We start from the raw sequence: 13464 nt of genomic DNA, 5'->3' as shown, positions 1-13464 counted from the left end.
GGCTAAAACCGTAACTCATCACACATAATACACCTGAAAGTGCGCATGCGCAGAAAGCGAAAAGTACATAGGGACGAGCACGTACGACGGCCTTACGTAAACTTATCACCAGAATGATTGACACTTAGGTGGACCAATAGTATAGGCTACCCACCCGGAAAAAGAAAATCCTCCGCTATACCTTTAATTTCAACGCCACGGCCATACCAAAATCAAAAATCCGCTTGCAATTTAGCATCATCAATGTCTTGACTTCATGCTGACCAAGTTAGGTGGGAATTGGATAAGTGAGATCTATATGTGTAGGATCTCCACACCGAGGTGTCGAGATCGTGGATTAAGCCGTTCTGTTAAATGTCCATATTCCTCGATTTTGGGCTCAAAAGAGAACTGCTATGCGGTGGAAGAGACACTGGGATCTTATCTTTCACCCGACGTTGTGTCATCCCTAAAGGCTTCGGCGCTGCCCTCCAAACCCTGCCGTACTACATCGGCTTTGGTGGGCAAGGCATATATGGCGGCGGGTCGGGCTGTTGCATGCCGGCATATGATGGGGATTTTGCAGGCATACCAGGCCGACCTCCTTAAGGAGACGTCCCGTGCCATCGGCCGCTCCATGGCAGCATTGGTAGCCATGGAGAGACACGTGGCTGAACCTGTCGGGCTTAGGGGAGAAGGACAGGGCCTTCCTCCTTGATGCCCCGCTTTCTCCTTCTAGCCTCTTCAGCAACGCAGTTAATTCTGTCTTCGAGAGGTTTCAGGAGGGGACGCGACAGTCAGCCGCATTCAAAAAGTTAATCCCCCGCCGTTGTTCAGTCAGCCGCCAGCTCCTCGTACCTGCAGCAGCAGAGGGAGAGGTTTGCCTCTCGAGCCCCCCCCACAAAAGGCCTGGGGTTCGAGGCAACATTCTCAGCCGAAGTCCTCTAAACCGAAGGCAGATCTGAGGGCTGTCATTCAGGCGAGGAAGGCTTCGGCTAAGAGGTCCTGATGCGCAGGCCTCTGAGGGCGGTCCCCCCCAACCCCCACCCCTGCGAGCGAGCAGCAACATCTCGCACCTCCACGGAGCCCTCAGGAAATCTATGTATGCTTCCAGCTGCCTCGCGTGCTTCTGGACGCATCGGCTTCCAGCGACCGCAAATCACAGTGTCCGCCCGAAAACGTTGCGGGCCTGTCGAGTTCGCTTCCTCTCACATGGCCTGCAGAAAATATAAATCGTTTGTCACCTGCCAATCAGTCGCTTCAGGGCACCGAAATCATGCTGCTACACAACATCCGAGGTCAGTCTCGAGAGACTGATCCCCCCTAGTAGAATATCTAGACACCTGGAAAGGTCTTCAAAATATATCTCAGCGGGTCCTGCGCACAGTTGAAAAAGGGTACAGAATTCAGTTCGAGTATCGTCCACTGAAATTCAGCGGGGGTAGTTCAAGTCAAGTCAAGTCAAGTCATCTTCATTTATATAGTGCTTTTAACAATGTAGATTGTTTCAAAGCAGCTTTACAGAGATAAACATACAGTTTACGGTAACAGAGATTGTTTTGGCTTTATAGCGATTTTTGAATAATGTTATTTCCAGCTAAAGTTAGTTTTGATTGATTCATTTCCAGCAAAATTATCATTTGTTATTAAATTAGGGGCGATTAAGACGACGGCGTTCTCTCTAAACAGACTTTAAACGCGAACCTGTGACCTGATGGCGTTCACATGTATTCACATGCGCATTAAATTAAGAATTGATTCTATAGTTATATTCGTTTGAATATATGTGCGCAGGTTTGTAATTTCCCTACAAACCATGCCTAAACAAACTACTTGTCTTGCCTATACATTAGATAAAGAATTTCGGTTTATTTTATCACTTATGGTAGGAAGACTGTTCCAAAGTTTTGGTGCTAAATAGGAAAAGGATCTACCGCCAGCAGTCGATTTTGATATTCTAGGTATTATCAACTGGCCGGAATTTTGAGATCGCAATAGACGTGAAGGACTATAATGCTTTAAAAGCTCGCTCAAGTACTGCAGAGCTAAACCATTTAGTGCTTTGTAAGTAATCAACAATATTTTAAAATTTATACGATGTTGAATAGGGAGCCAATGCAGTGTTGACAGAACCGGGCTAATATGGTCATATTTCCTGGTTCTGGTAAGAACTCGAGCTGCTGCGTTTTGAACTAGCTGTAGTTTGTTTATTAATGCAGGGCAACCACCCAGTAGAGCATTACAATAATCTAGTCTTGATGGCATGAATGCATGAACTAATTGTTCTGCATTTGTTAATGAGAGCATATGGCGTAATTTTAATATATTTTTAAGATGGAAAAATGCAGTTTTAAAGATACTAGACACGTGACTTTCAAATGAAAGATTGGTATCAAAGAGCACACCCAGGTTCCTAACCGACGACGAAGACTTGACAGAGCAGCCATCAAGTGTTAGACAAAATTCTAGGTTATTACGTGAAGAAGTTTTTTGTCCAATAATTAGAATCTCTGTTTTTTCAGAATTTAGTAGTAGGAAATTACTAGTCATCCAATTTTTTATGTCAGCTATGCATTCCGTTAATTTTGTGAATTGGTAAGTTTCATTAGGTTTTGAAGAAATATACAGCTGAGTATCATCGGCATAACAGTGAAAACTAATATCATGTTTCCTAATGATATCTCCTAATGGTAGCAGAGTGAACAGCAGCGGTCCTAGTACTGAGCCTTGTGGTACACCATACTGAACTTGTGATTGATAAGACATCTCTTCATTTATTGCTACAAACTGATAACGGTCAGATAAGTATGATTTAAACCATGCTAATGCAATTCCACTAATCCCAACATAATTTTAAGAGTCTATTCAAAAGAATGTTGTGGTCAATAGTATCAAATGCAGCACTAAGATCAAGTAACACTAATAGAGAGATACAACCACGATCGGATGATAAGAGCAAATCATTTGTAACTCTGATGAGAGCTGTCTCGGGTACTATGGTAAAGTCTGAATCCTGACTGAAAATCCTCGCAGATATCATTTCTTTCAAGAAAGGAACACAGTTGTGAGGACACTGCTTTTTCTAATATCTTTGATAGAAAAGGTAGATTCGAGATCGGCCTGTAATTGACTAATTTTGTATGATCAAGTTGCGTTTTTTAACAAGCGGTTTTATCATAGCCAGCTTAAAGGTTTTTGGTACATATCCTAGAAACAAAGACGAATTAATGATAGTAAGAAGAGGATATATGACCTCTGGAACCCTCTCTTTCAGTAGCTTAGTCGGTATAGGGTCTAACATACAAGTTGTCGATTTAGATGAATTAACGAGTTTAGAAAATTCTTCGTCTCCTATGGCAACAAATTAATCAAATTTTTCCTCAGGGAGACTACAATGCACTGCCTGATGCGATACTGTAGTAGACGGTTGCATAGTTATAATTTTGTCCCTGATATTATCGATCTTATAAGTGAAGAAGTTCATAAAGTCATTACTGCTGTGTTGCTTGGACACTTCTGGGCGTGAAGCTTTCTTTTTCGTTAGTTTAGCCACTGTTTCAATAATAAATAGTTCACACTGTTGTCAACCCCGAGCAGGATCGGGTTATGGAACAGGAAGTTCAGTCCCTCTTAGCAAACAAGGCCATAGAGCATCCGGGTTCTACAGCCAGTAGTTCATAGTTCCCAAAAAGGATGGGGGGTTATGTCCTATTATAGAACTCAGGGTATTGAATCGTTCTCTGAGGAGATTCAGGTTAAAGATGCTAACTATACCTGTCATCGTGAGTCAGATCAGCTCAGAGGACTGGTTTGTCACGATAGATCTAAAAGATGCGTACTGCCACATATACATCCTTCCCCATCACAGGAGATTCCTGAGGTTTGTCTTCGGGGGAAAGGTGTACCAATATCGGGTTCTTCCGTTTGGCCTAGCATTATCCCCTCGCACCTTGACGAAATGCATGGATGCTGCTTTAGCTCCATTAAGACTTCAGGGTATTCGTTTCGTCGATTACATCTATGACTGGCTCATTCTAGAACAGTCAGAGGAGATGGCGGTTCGGCATTGAGATGTCGTTCTGCACCATCTGAGGTGCCTGGGGCTGAGACTCAATGTCAAAAAGAGTTCACTAATTCCTCAACAGAGAACTACATTTCTGGGGGTAGTATGGGACTCAGTTACGATGCGGGCACAGTTGTCTCCTGCTCATATAAACACCATCTTGACTACAATCTTTTTTTGTTGTTTAGAGGATTTGTGTGCGTGTAGAACTTAAACTTTCGTTAAACAAACTCGTTCAGCATTTTGAGCGATACTGAGCAGGTTCTCACTACCGGTGACTACCGGTAAATTTCTTCATTTGTGTTTTGAAGATGAGTGAAATGTAACAACATGAGGGTGAGTAATTGATGACAATTTTTTAATTTTTGGTTGAATTAACAAAAATGATGGAACTATAAACATTAAAATCTCAGAGAGAGACTACAGACTATAATCACAGATTTTACACTTTTCATAAGTGACTACACCAGTGTATCTCAATTCCATTCTTGGCACCCCAGTGCTGTGGACATTTTATTTATTTCTCTCTTATCAAACACACCTAATTCAGATCATCAGCTCATTGGGAGAGTGTCAGATAAGAGAGACATTCAAAATGTGCAAAGCGGTGAGTCGCCAGGAATTGAGAGGAATCCATGAACTAAGAATCTCTGGACAAACAACCAAAAAACACAAGAGCAGAAAACTGACCCTGTTTTGTGTACCTGATATGTTGTCATGCATCTCATCTGAATGTGTGTGTGTGTGTGTGTGTGTGTGTGTGTTGTAGGAGATGGCATTTCCAGTGGGTTAGAGAGGTTAAGAGACATCCACAGGGAGGGGGAGGGCCACAGCCAAGGTCAAAGGGTACTGTGAGCTGACCATAACTTTCTCTCTGCCAATCAGGCAACATTGATTCGCCTTTAGGGTAACAACAGCAGCAGTTACAGTAGAATACATAAAGAGTCCCTCTCCCTCAGTTTGGATTCTTTAAACAAATTTTTTCCTCAGCTGCATGTGATTTCCATTCAAGATCTTGTGAGGGAAAAGTGTGAGTGAGGAAGAGGGGGGCCGGGGGTGTTCGAGGGAGGAAGTCCAGCTTGGCAGGGCAGGGCGTAAGCGAGAGAAGAAGAGAACAGCAGCACAAACTACATAGGCTTGAGAAAGGACAAAAAAAAAATAGCCTGGGAAGAAGTAGATGTGAGAAAGACTCTACAGCAGGGAACACAACCACACACACTGCTGGGCTTTTAGAATAGTTGCAGGGGGAATCATGGCCTCTCTGCTGTTGGGATCTATCGGCATTCTCTACATCTTGTCAGCACTCACGCATACAGCTTCATCGCAACAGTTTAACACAGTCTACAGGGTAAGTCCTCTCTTTTGAATTAACATCATGTGCTACAACATAAACATAGAACTAAAATGATTCACTTTAGGTTCTTTATTACATGTTGTTTGCAGATGTTGCACATATACATTTATCCTTAATAGTGTTGCATTCTTTTTAGCTCTGCATGTGCTCAAAATTATTAGATACTAAAGGCAGCATTCAAAAGAGATTTCAATATGCTCTAATATTTCTAATCAAATTCAGCATTCAAATTAGAGCGAGGCTATGCTAGTTCTTATTGTATGTCAGTGAGTGCCTCATTTATGTGTTTTTATCTCTCCTGAAGAATTAAAGGGAAATATCAGAGATAAAGTTGCTGCTTTGAAACAATGTGTAATGAAATGCACTTAGGCTACATAAATAAATTTGACTTAAATGAAACATCAGAACTTCAAGAGCAACTTTAGAGCAATAGCATTTTTCTATGGGCTGTTCTTACTGGAGATTTTGAGAATCGTCAATAGTTGTTTATCTGAAGGAAATGTTTGACTTGGCTGTTTGGGTGTGGACTTGTGTTATATCTAATGTTACATTAAACATCAGGTTCAGTGTTAAACATGCTATGAAAACAAACAGTTAAAATGGTCTAAATGGAGAGAGGGGTTTATGCGTCTTATGCTCTGTAAGTTTGCTCCCACCCCCACCTACCCAACCAGCAGCTGTTGAGAGTCTAGAAGGTCTAATAGTCACTCCTCACCGGAAATGCATCAGAGAGCGAATGGAGGCCATCTGTTGGGGTTGGGAAATACTGCTCTAGTGAGTACCCAAGAGTGTGGGAAAACTGCCTTACTGGTACATTCCCTGTGGATCAGAACAAATTCAAGTTGTGTTCCAAAGCATAGTAAGCTAGACAATTTTAGAGCTAGAGCCATTATAGACATGTTTCCAATACAAAGGCTGTTTCTCAAAGTAGGCAGCTAAGGGTACGTTTACACGACAACAATCTGCTTAAAACGGAGACGTTTTTCCTTTGAGTTTTCCGCGTACAGACGTCACCATTGTCAAAACGATCCCCTTTCACACGGATCCGTGAAAACGACTAAAAACGCTGTTTTCTGCTGCCAGGACATTAGATGACGATGAAACACTACAGACTGAACACGTAATACGCATGTGCATGATGTCATCGTCTTCAGAGATTTGCGTTTTTGTTGTTTACACGGAGACTGTTTTCAAAAACTTGCACTTTGAAATCCGTTTTCAAAAGTTTGCGTCTTGAGGCACCCAAAACGCTGTTGTCGTGTAAACGAACGGTCAAAACGCATAAAGAGTTTTATGTTTTCAGTTGAAAACGGTGTCGTGTAAACAGCCCCGAAGTAACCATGATCAGCCAAATTCTAAAATAGCAAATGTTCATTATATTTCATATTTCATTCAATAACTAATGTTTGATTACAATTTAATTACAGTGATCAACTTTATCTAATATTGGTGGCGGGCTGTGCATGTTATGCTTATTAGGCTGTTAGCTTAGTAACATGCTAACATTGCAACTAAAAAAAGGTGGAAACAGGCAAAAATACTGATAAACGTTGTTTTGTGAATCTAGACAATGCACTGTAGATGTGATACTATGCAAACTAGGAGTCCTTTCACACTGGCAGTTTAGTTCGAAAATGGAAAATTGGTAATCTGACAGCTGTCATGGAGGCCATGAAGTGCACTGTGAAGTGTAGTGTTTGGTAGCAATAGAAGTGTTGTGAGCGTTGGGTTGCAGCAGGGGTGAAATCAAAGGCTCAAAGAAATCAAAGAAATCAAAGGCAATAATTTGATTTAAACAAATTTAAATTGTAACAAAAACTATCAAAAACATGAACCAACTATAGGAGGAGACGAGAACGGACAAATACTGAACCAAGGCTATAAATACACAGAGGGATGATTAACGTAACTCAGAACAGGTGTGACTTAAATCAGTAACCAAGGAAAACAAAACACACAGACAGACGAGCAAGCAGGTAAAAACCAAAACTAGAACACAAAGCAAACCGAACATAACCATGATGACAACTGTGACATGATTTGTGTGTGAATGTAACTCAGACTCGGGCCATCACTTTTTAAGGAAGCAAATAATATGCGTATGCGTTTTAGACGTTGAGTATGGAAGCTTGTTTCCGCCACTGAATAAAATAATAAAAAAGTAATTTTCACTTTTTCTCAAGTCAGAATTGTCAAGTCACCTTTATTTGTACAGCGCTTTTTACAATACAGATTGTTTTACAGTGATAACAGGAAAATAATGCAACAAAGTTTGTTTCAGCTGTACAGTAAATCTAGAAGAAAATAGAGTCAAAGTCCAGCTTAAGTAAGCTCAGAGATGATTCATTTCTTTTGTAAAAAAGTTACATATTTAGTTAATTTATATATATATAGGCGCTCTGGAAAACAGTGATGCCATCGTCCAGCTCAGTTCAGTTCTCATATAATGGTGTCAATGCAGGCAGACCAATAATGTTGTTGAATATTAATTGTGAGATATAAACTCACAATTGCAAGTTATAAAGTCAGAATTGCAAGATATAAACTCATAATTCTGAAAAAAGGCAGTATGAGATAAAAAAACAAAAACAATCACAGCTTTGCTTCCATTATAGGCCTACTATTCATGCATAGTCTGGAATGCCTTGAACACAGACAAGAAAAGTGAAATGTCCCATTGCTGTTATATTGTACAGTATATCAGAAGTCTTAGAACACTGCTTGGCCAATCAAATTTGAGGACCAAAGCTAACAATTACACTCCTGTACTATAAATGGACCAAGTATAATTAGAATGCAGTATACGCAAACAGTGCTGAAATTCAGTTGTCCTCTGTTTTTATGATCTGGTATGCGTTTCTTACTTGGTGTGTGGTTTCACTGAAGTAATGTAAACAGTGTGAGAGAGAAGGAGAAAGAAATGAGTTACAGGCAAGAAGGAAATGGCTGTTGTGAGACCCAATGGGTCTTTTGTACATTTAAATTTACCCGTTTATTTACGTTTTAACCAAAGTAACACATCAAGTTTATATTTTATGAGCTCATGCATTCCCTGGGACTCATAGGCTGCATTTACACTGCAGGTCTTGATGCCCAAATCCGATTTTCTGACTATATCCGATTTTTTTGACGACCCGCTTACATCATCTTTTAAAAGTGACCCGTATCCGATTTTTGCATTTACACTATGCACTGCTGAAACTACCAAATGTAGACGTTCTGACCCGGAAAAGGAAGTAAAACGGCACGAAATACAATGGATGCAGATGCAAATAAAATTATCCAGTGTTTTGCTTTCCACAATATTTTTAAAAGTCATTAAGCTTTTTATCTTACGGTGGCACTGTAGCTACGAGCGCTTAAAACCGTGCCTCCCCATATCTCGTGAAATGTCTTCAAACACGGATTTATTTCTGTAACAACACTGCATCTCTTCGCCCCAAACACTCAAAAGACATGAAACCTCCGCATTGCTCCACTGTTTGTATCCTTCGTCCTCCATCGCGCCTATAATAAGTCATGTCCACCTGAGTTGACGTCACTTTTTTAATGACGTACGACTCGCATTTACTGGGGAATATCCGATTTGTTTGCTTACATGGCACACGCAAATGCACGTATCCGATTCATATCCGATTTATTACCACATATGAGTGAGGCCTGAATCCGATCTGAGAAAATCGGAATCCATGCGGTTTTTTCCTGCTTACACGTTCATGGGTCATGTCCGATCTGTGCCACATGAGAGGAAAAAATCGGATTTGGGTCACTTGAACCATGCAGTGTAAATGGGGCCAAACTCATGACCATGGCAGTGTTTCTGCGATGCTCTACTGTTAGAGCTACAGAAATGCATAAATGGTAAATGGACTGCATTTATATAGCGCTTTCACAGACCCAATGGCCACCAAAGCGCTTTACATTTTGCCTCACATTCACCCATTCACTCACTCGTTCATACACCGACGGCGGTGTCAGCCATGCAAGGCGCCATCCAGCTCGTCGGGAGCAGCTGGGGTTAGGTGTCTTGCTCATGGACACCTCGACACTTGGCCAGGTGGAACCGGGGATTGAACCACCAAACTTCTGATGATCATGTGTGTGTTGCTGTGGGCCCCTATTATAGCTAGGGACTGAAGACATTTATGATTAAGAATATCCATATCCAATACGGTTACAATTACCAAGTAAGATTGTAACTTATGCAAGAGCCAATCCTGACACTGGTAGCCAGTCATGTAACTGATATTTTTGTGTAGCCAGACTTTTGACTGTCGACATTAAGTCTGGTCCACTGCTGTTTATTCTGGCCAATAACTGCCCATTTAGGCAGAAAGTATATCAGTCCATGATGTCCATGCATAGGCTACTGTTCCCATGCAGCCCGATTTTTGTGTGCAGACATCTGTGGACTGTGTTCATGGCGAAAAGTATGACATGAAGTGAAACGTGGACAAGGGAAGTATACTTTTGGCTTAAGTGATTAAGTGATTTTTGCATGTGCAAGTGTTTTTAGCGCTCAAGCCGACTCTGGTTTACATTTACTTCATGTTTACGTAAATGGTACTTTATACAATACAGATTGCTTCAGAGTAGCTTTCACTGTAATAAACAGGAAAGAAACTGAATAAATTATGCAAAATTCTTCGATCATGAAACAATAAATTCAGTTTAATTACAACTACAAAGCAGCTCTGCAGAAAATAATACTGAATATCATTATTCAGTTTAATTCAATTCAGTTATTCTGTTCTCATTCAATAGTTTCAATGCAATTAACTGAATATTATTTGTCTTTTTACCTCCCATTGATTAAGCCAAAGTGCGACAGTGGCAAGGAACAAAAACTTCACAAAGTAGTGGGGGAAAAACTTTGAGAGAAACCAGGCTCAGTCACGGAGGGTTGTAACAGGAGGTTGTTCTCTCTGGCCGAATACAACGAAAATAAGCTGAATGATGATTTCAAGCTACAGCACAAGTCTATGTTGTTTTTGTAGACTGACGTTATAATTTTTTTTTTTTAAAAGCTGTTCCTCTTGCTTGTTAGACCGGCATGGGCCACAACAGAATTGGGTGACACCATTGAGGTGGAAGTTTTAGTCTGACTGGCAGGTTGAAATCATGGAGGTAGAGTTGTAGTATATCGGCATACAACTGAGTTTTTGCATGACAGTCTTAGTTAAGGTCTGTGTTGCGGACCTAGCTGGTTTGGGCATGATGCATTGTGGGGTCTGTGCTGAGGACTTGTCTGGTAATTGAGGTTTTTATAGAAAAGACCAATCCAGTAACTTTACTGTAACTGTAACTTTAAAACTTTACATTTTTCGAACTCTATATCTGTAATTATAACAGTATGAAATGTAAGAGCTGAGAGCCAGTCCATCTATTGTTCTGCAGAGCAGGACAGATTTAAACTGGAAAAGAGATTGCTCAAATATTTCCTCCACTTTTAGACGTTGTGCGTTCAGAAGTGGATCAGTCAGAGGGTGTGATGTATGAAGGTCAGCTTTGTTCTGCCTTACAGTGGGAGCTTATTGAATTAAACACTTCTCACTACACTACAGTATAACCAGGCCACTCAGTATTATTATATGATGCTTTCCTGGGATGGGCATTTAGATATGTGGAGGGGAAAATGTCAATGTGCATAGAGATAAAATTCAAATGACAGGTTTTGTTTTGTTTTATACAATTCCTCAATGAATACGTAGGTCATTTTTTCAAAACTCTCCACACAGTTCTCCTAACCAACTTCCAGCTTGGCACAGCAGCAAATTTCATATACAAAATGCACTAAAACTACCAAAATACTTTATACATGTCTCAAATCAACTCATTTTTACATAACAGGTTGCACTTTGTCACTCATGCTAACACAAACATATAATAACACAAACACTAACATTTTGTTATTTATGTTTATTTATTTTTTTGTTTAGTGAAGAAAACTTTACATTGAGGGTTCGCCGGTTCCTGACATCTTGTTCCCTGAGCCCTTAACATAGTTACACTGTTTAATTCAGTTTTGTATTATGTTCAGTTTTGAACTTCAGATTTGGAAAAAAAAAGTATCCAAATGTGCAAATTGGCCTGTATATGTAGAGTTTTGACTGTGGTTGTGCCTGAGAAAAGAATTCATGTAATTTGAAAGATGTAGTCATTGAATGCATTTTGTGCCAAAGAAATGACAAATGATCCACAGTTTATTTAGAGCTCACATAGACTGCTGTTGTGCTCACTGTGTGAAGAGTTTTGAAAAAGTTACCTAAGCATTGAGAAATTGGTCCCAGATATTGTAATCTTTTTTCATTTTTATTTGTTTATCTATTTCTTATTTATATATATATATGGTATGTAATATATTATTCAAGTCAGTAAAATTAAAAATATTGTACTGTATCTTATAGTACAGTAGATATACCATAATATAACCCTAACAACATAAACATCATGAATCATGACTCTCAAATCTATACACAAACACACACTAAAAGAGGAGGATTTGTTTCTCCCACTGTTCCTCCTAAGCAGTGATGATGACTCGAACCGGAAGCTTCAGCTTCCCACGATCCTTTGCCCGAAAGTCCCATAAGTGGAACTGATGTAAATCAATTCATCTAAATCCAACACACTTTCCCCCCCAGTATATGGTCTTTATAATAAATAATCCTTTCAATTTGCATTAATGTTTTTCCTTTGAAGAAGAAATATTTTTGAAAAATAAATACAAATTTAAGGTTTGAACCAAACCATAAATATATTTTGAGAAAAGTCAAGTCAAGTAACCTTTATTTATATAGCGCTTTTTACAATACAGATAACAGGAAATAATGCTAAAAAGTTTGTTTCTAGAAGACATAGTCCAGCTTAAGTTAGGTTCATTTTTGTTGAAAAAAAGTTATTAATTTAGTTAATTTATATATAGCCAGTCTGGAGAAAACAGTGATGTCATCATCCAGCTCAGTTCAGTTCTCATATAATGGTGTCAATGCAGGCAGATCAATATTATTGTTGAATATTAAATTAAATGTTCAATTTAATTTCAGGTGAAAGAATGGAGGAGAAAAACTAAAATAAATTTGACTGTAACAGATTAAACTTGTACCACCACTTTTTGGTGGTGGAAAAAAATATGGGATAGGAGGAAAAAATCAAAGCTTTTCCGTTCTCTCGCAAATCTTGTTGTGAGTTCGGACAAACATTTTCAGTTTAATGTCCCGCTGGCAGTGTTTCAGACAGCTCCGTAGTTTAACATTGTAGTGGTTCATAGAGTTTTATCTCGCAAAATCAGCAGGAGAGCAGTGATGTATGAACTGAGAAAAGTTTACAAGACTTTTTTAGATGACCTTCATATAGCAAAATTAAAATATCCCAGTTAAGCTTTATTAAAAACCAATACCTGGAATATGAAGTGACTGTAGTTGAAGGAACACTTTCATACAGTAGAGATATGGCACATATCATGACTGTGTTGATAGTTCATGTTCATGTTTGGCAATGACTTTATTGCAGGTATGTGCTCGAGGATTCTTCCTGAGTGAACAGGAAACCTGTCTCCCCTGTAACTGTAAAGGCCATGCTGATAGCTGTGAGGATATCACTGGGATATGCATTGTAAGTATTAGTTTCAAATCTCTTTAAAGTAAAAACATTTTTAATTATTTAATGTAAGTGCTTTAACAAAAACAAGCTAAACAGAAACTGAAAATCTCTGATGTGGTAACTGTCACACGGGCACATGGTGTTGATTTTAAAATGTCTGTAACCTTGGCAGTGTAACCAGCATTTGTGTTTTTTTTGTTTTGTTCTGAAATGCACATCAGTTCTTTACTGCATCCGTGTTTCAGGAATGTCAGGATCACACTGTTGGAGATTTCTGTGAGCACTGTGAAGATGGATTTTTACCTGTGCTTCTTCCTGATGGCACCTTCATGTGTAGACCATGTGCCTGCCCAATATCACTGGAGTCTAACAAGTGAGTCCAGTCTTGACCTCAGACATTTACACCTAAATCATGCCGACACAATCCCTAACAGCAAAAAAATAAAAATAAAAACCTTCTTTCTCT

At 39.5% G+C, this 13464-nt stretch overlaps 1 protein-coding gene across 2 annotated transcripts in view; it reads left to right on the top strand.

Annotated features, from left to right (window-relative positions):
• The first annotated feature begins 5108 nt into the window (after nt 1-5108).
• Nucleotides 5109-13464, top strand: part of lama4 (laminin, alpha 4) — a 76350-nt gene continuing 67994 nt past the window's right edge. For both annotated transcript variants that reach the window (XM_056250527.1, XM_056250460.1), the window contains exons 1-3: nt 5109-5390; nt 12909-13010; nt 13244-13371. In XM_056250527.1, the coding sequence (XP_056106502.1) occupies nt 5295-5390; nt 12909-13010; nt 13244-13371 (326 nt within the window). In that variant the 5' untranslated portion in view covers nt 5109-5294. The remainder of the gene's footprint in view (nt 5391-12908; nt 13011-13243; nt 13372-13464) is intronic.

Source organism: Rhinichthys klamathensis, unplaced genomic scaffold (assembly GCF_029890125.1).
Source record: "Rhinichthys klamathensis goyatoka isolate OS25496 unplaced genomic scaffold, OSU_Roscu_1.1 h1tg000001l_1, whole genome shotgun sequence".
Lineage (NCBI taxonomy): Eukaryota > Metazoa > Chordata > Actinopteri > Cypriniformes > Leuciscidae > Rhinichthys > Rhinichthys klamathensis.
Note: the sequence above shows the minus strand (reverse complement) of the source record. Positions and strands in the feature narration are given on the sequence as shown.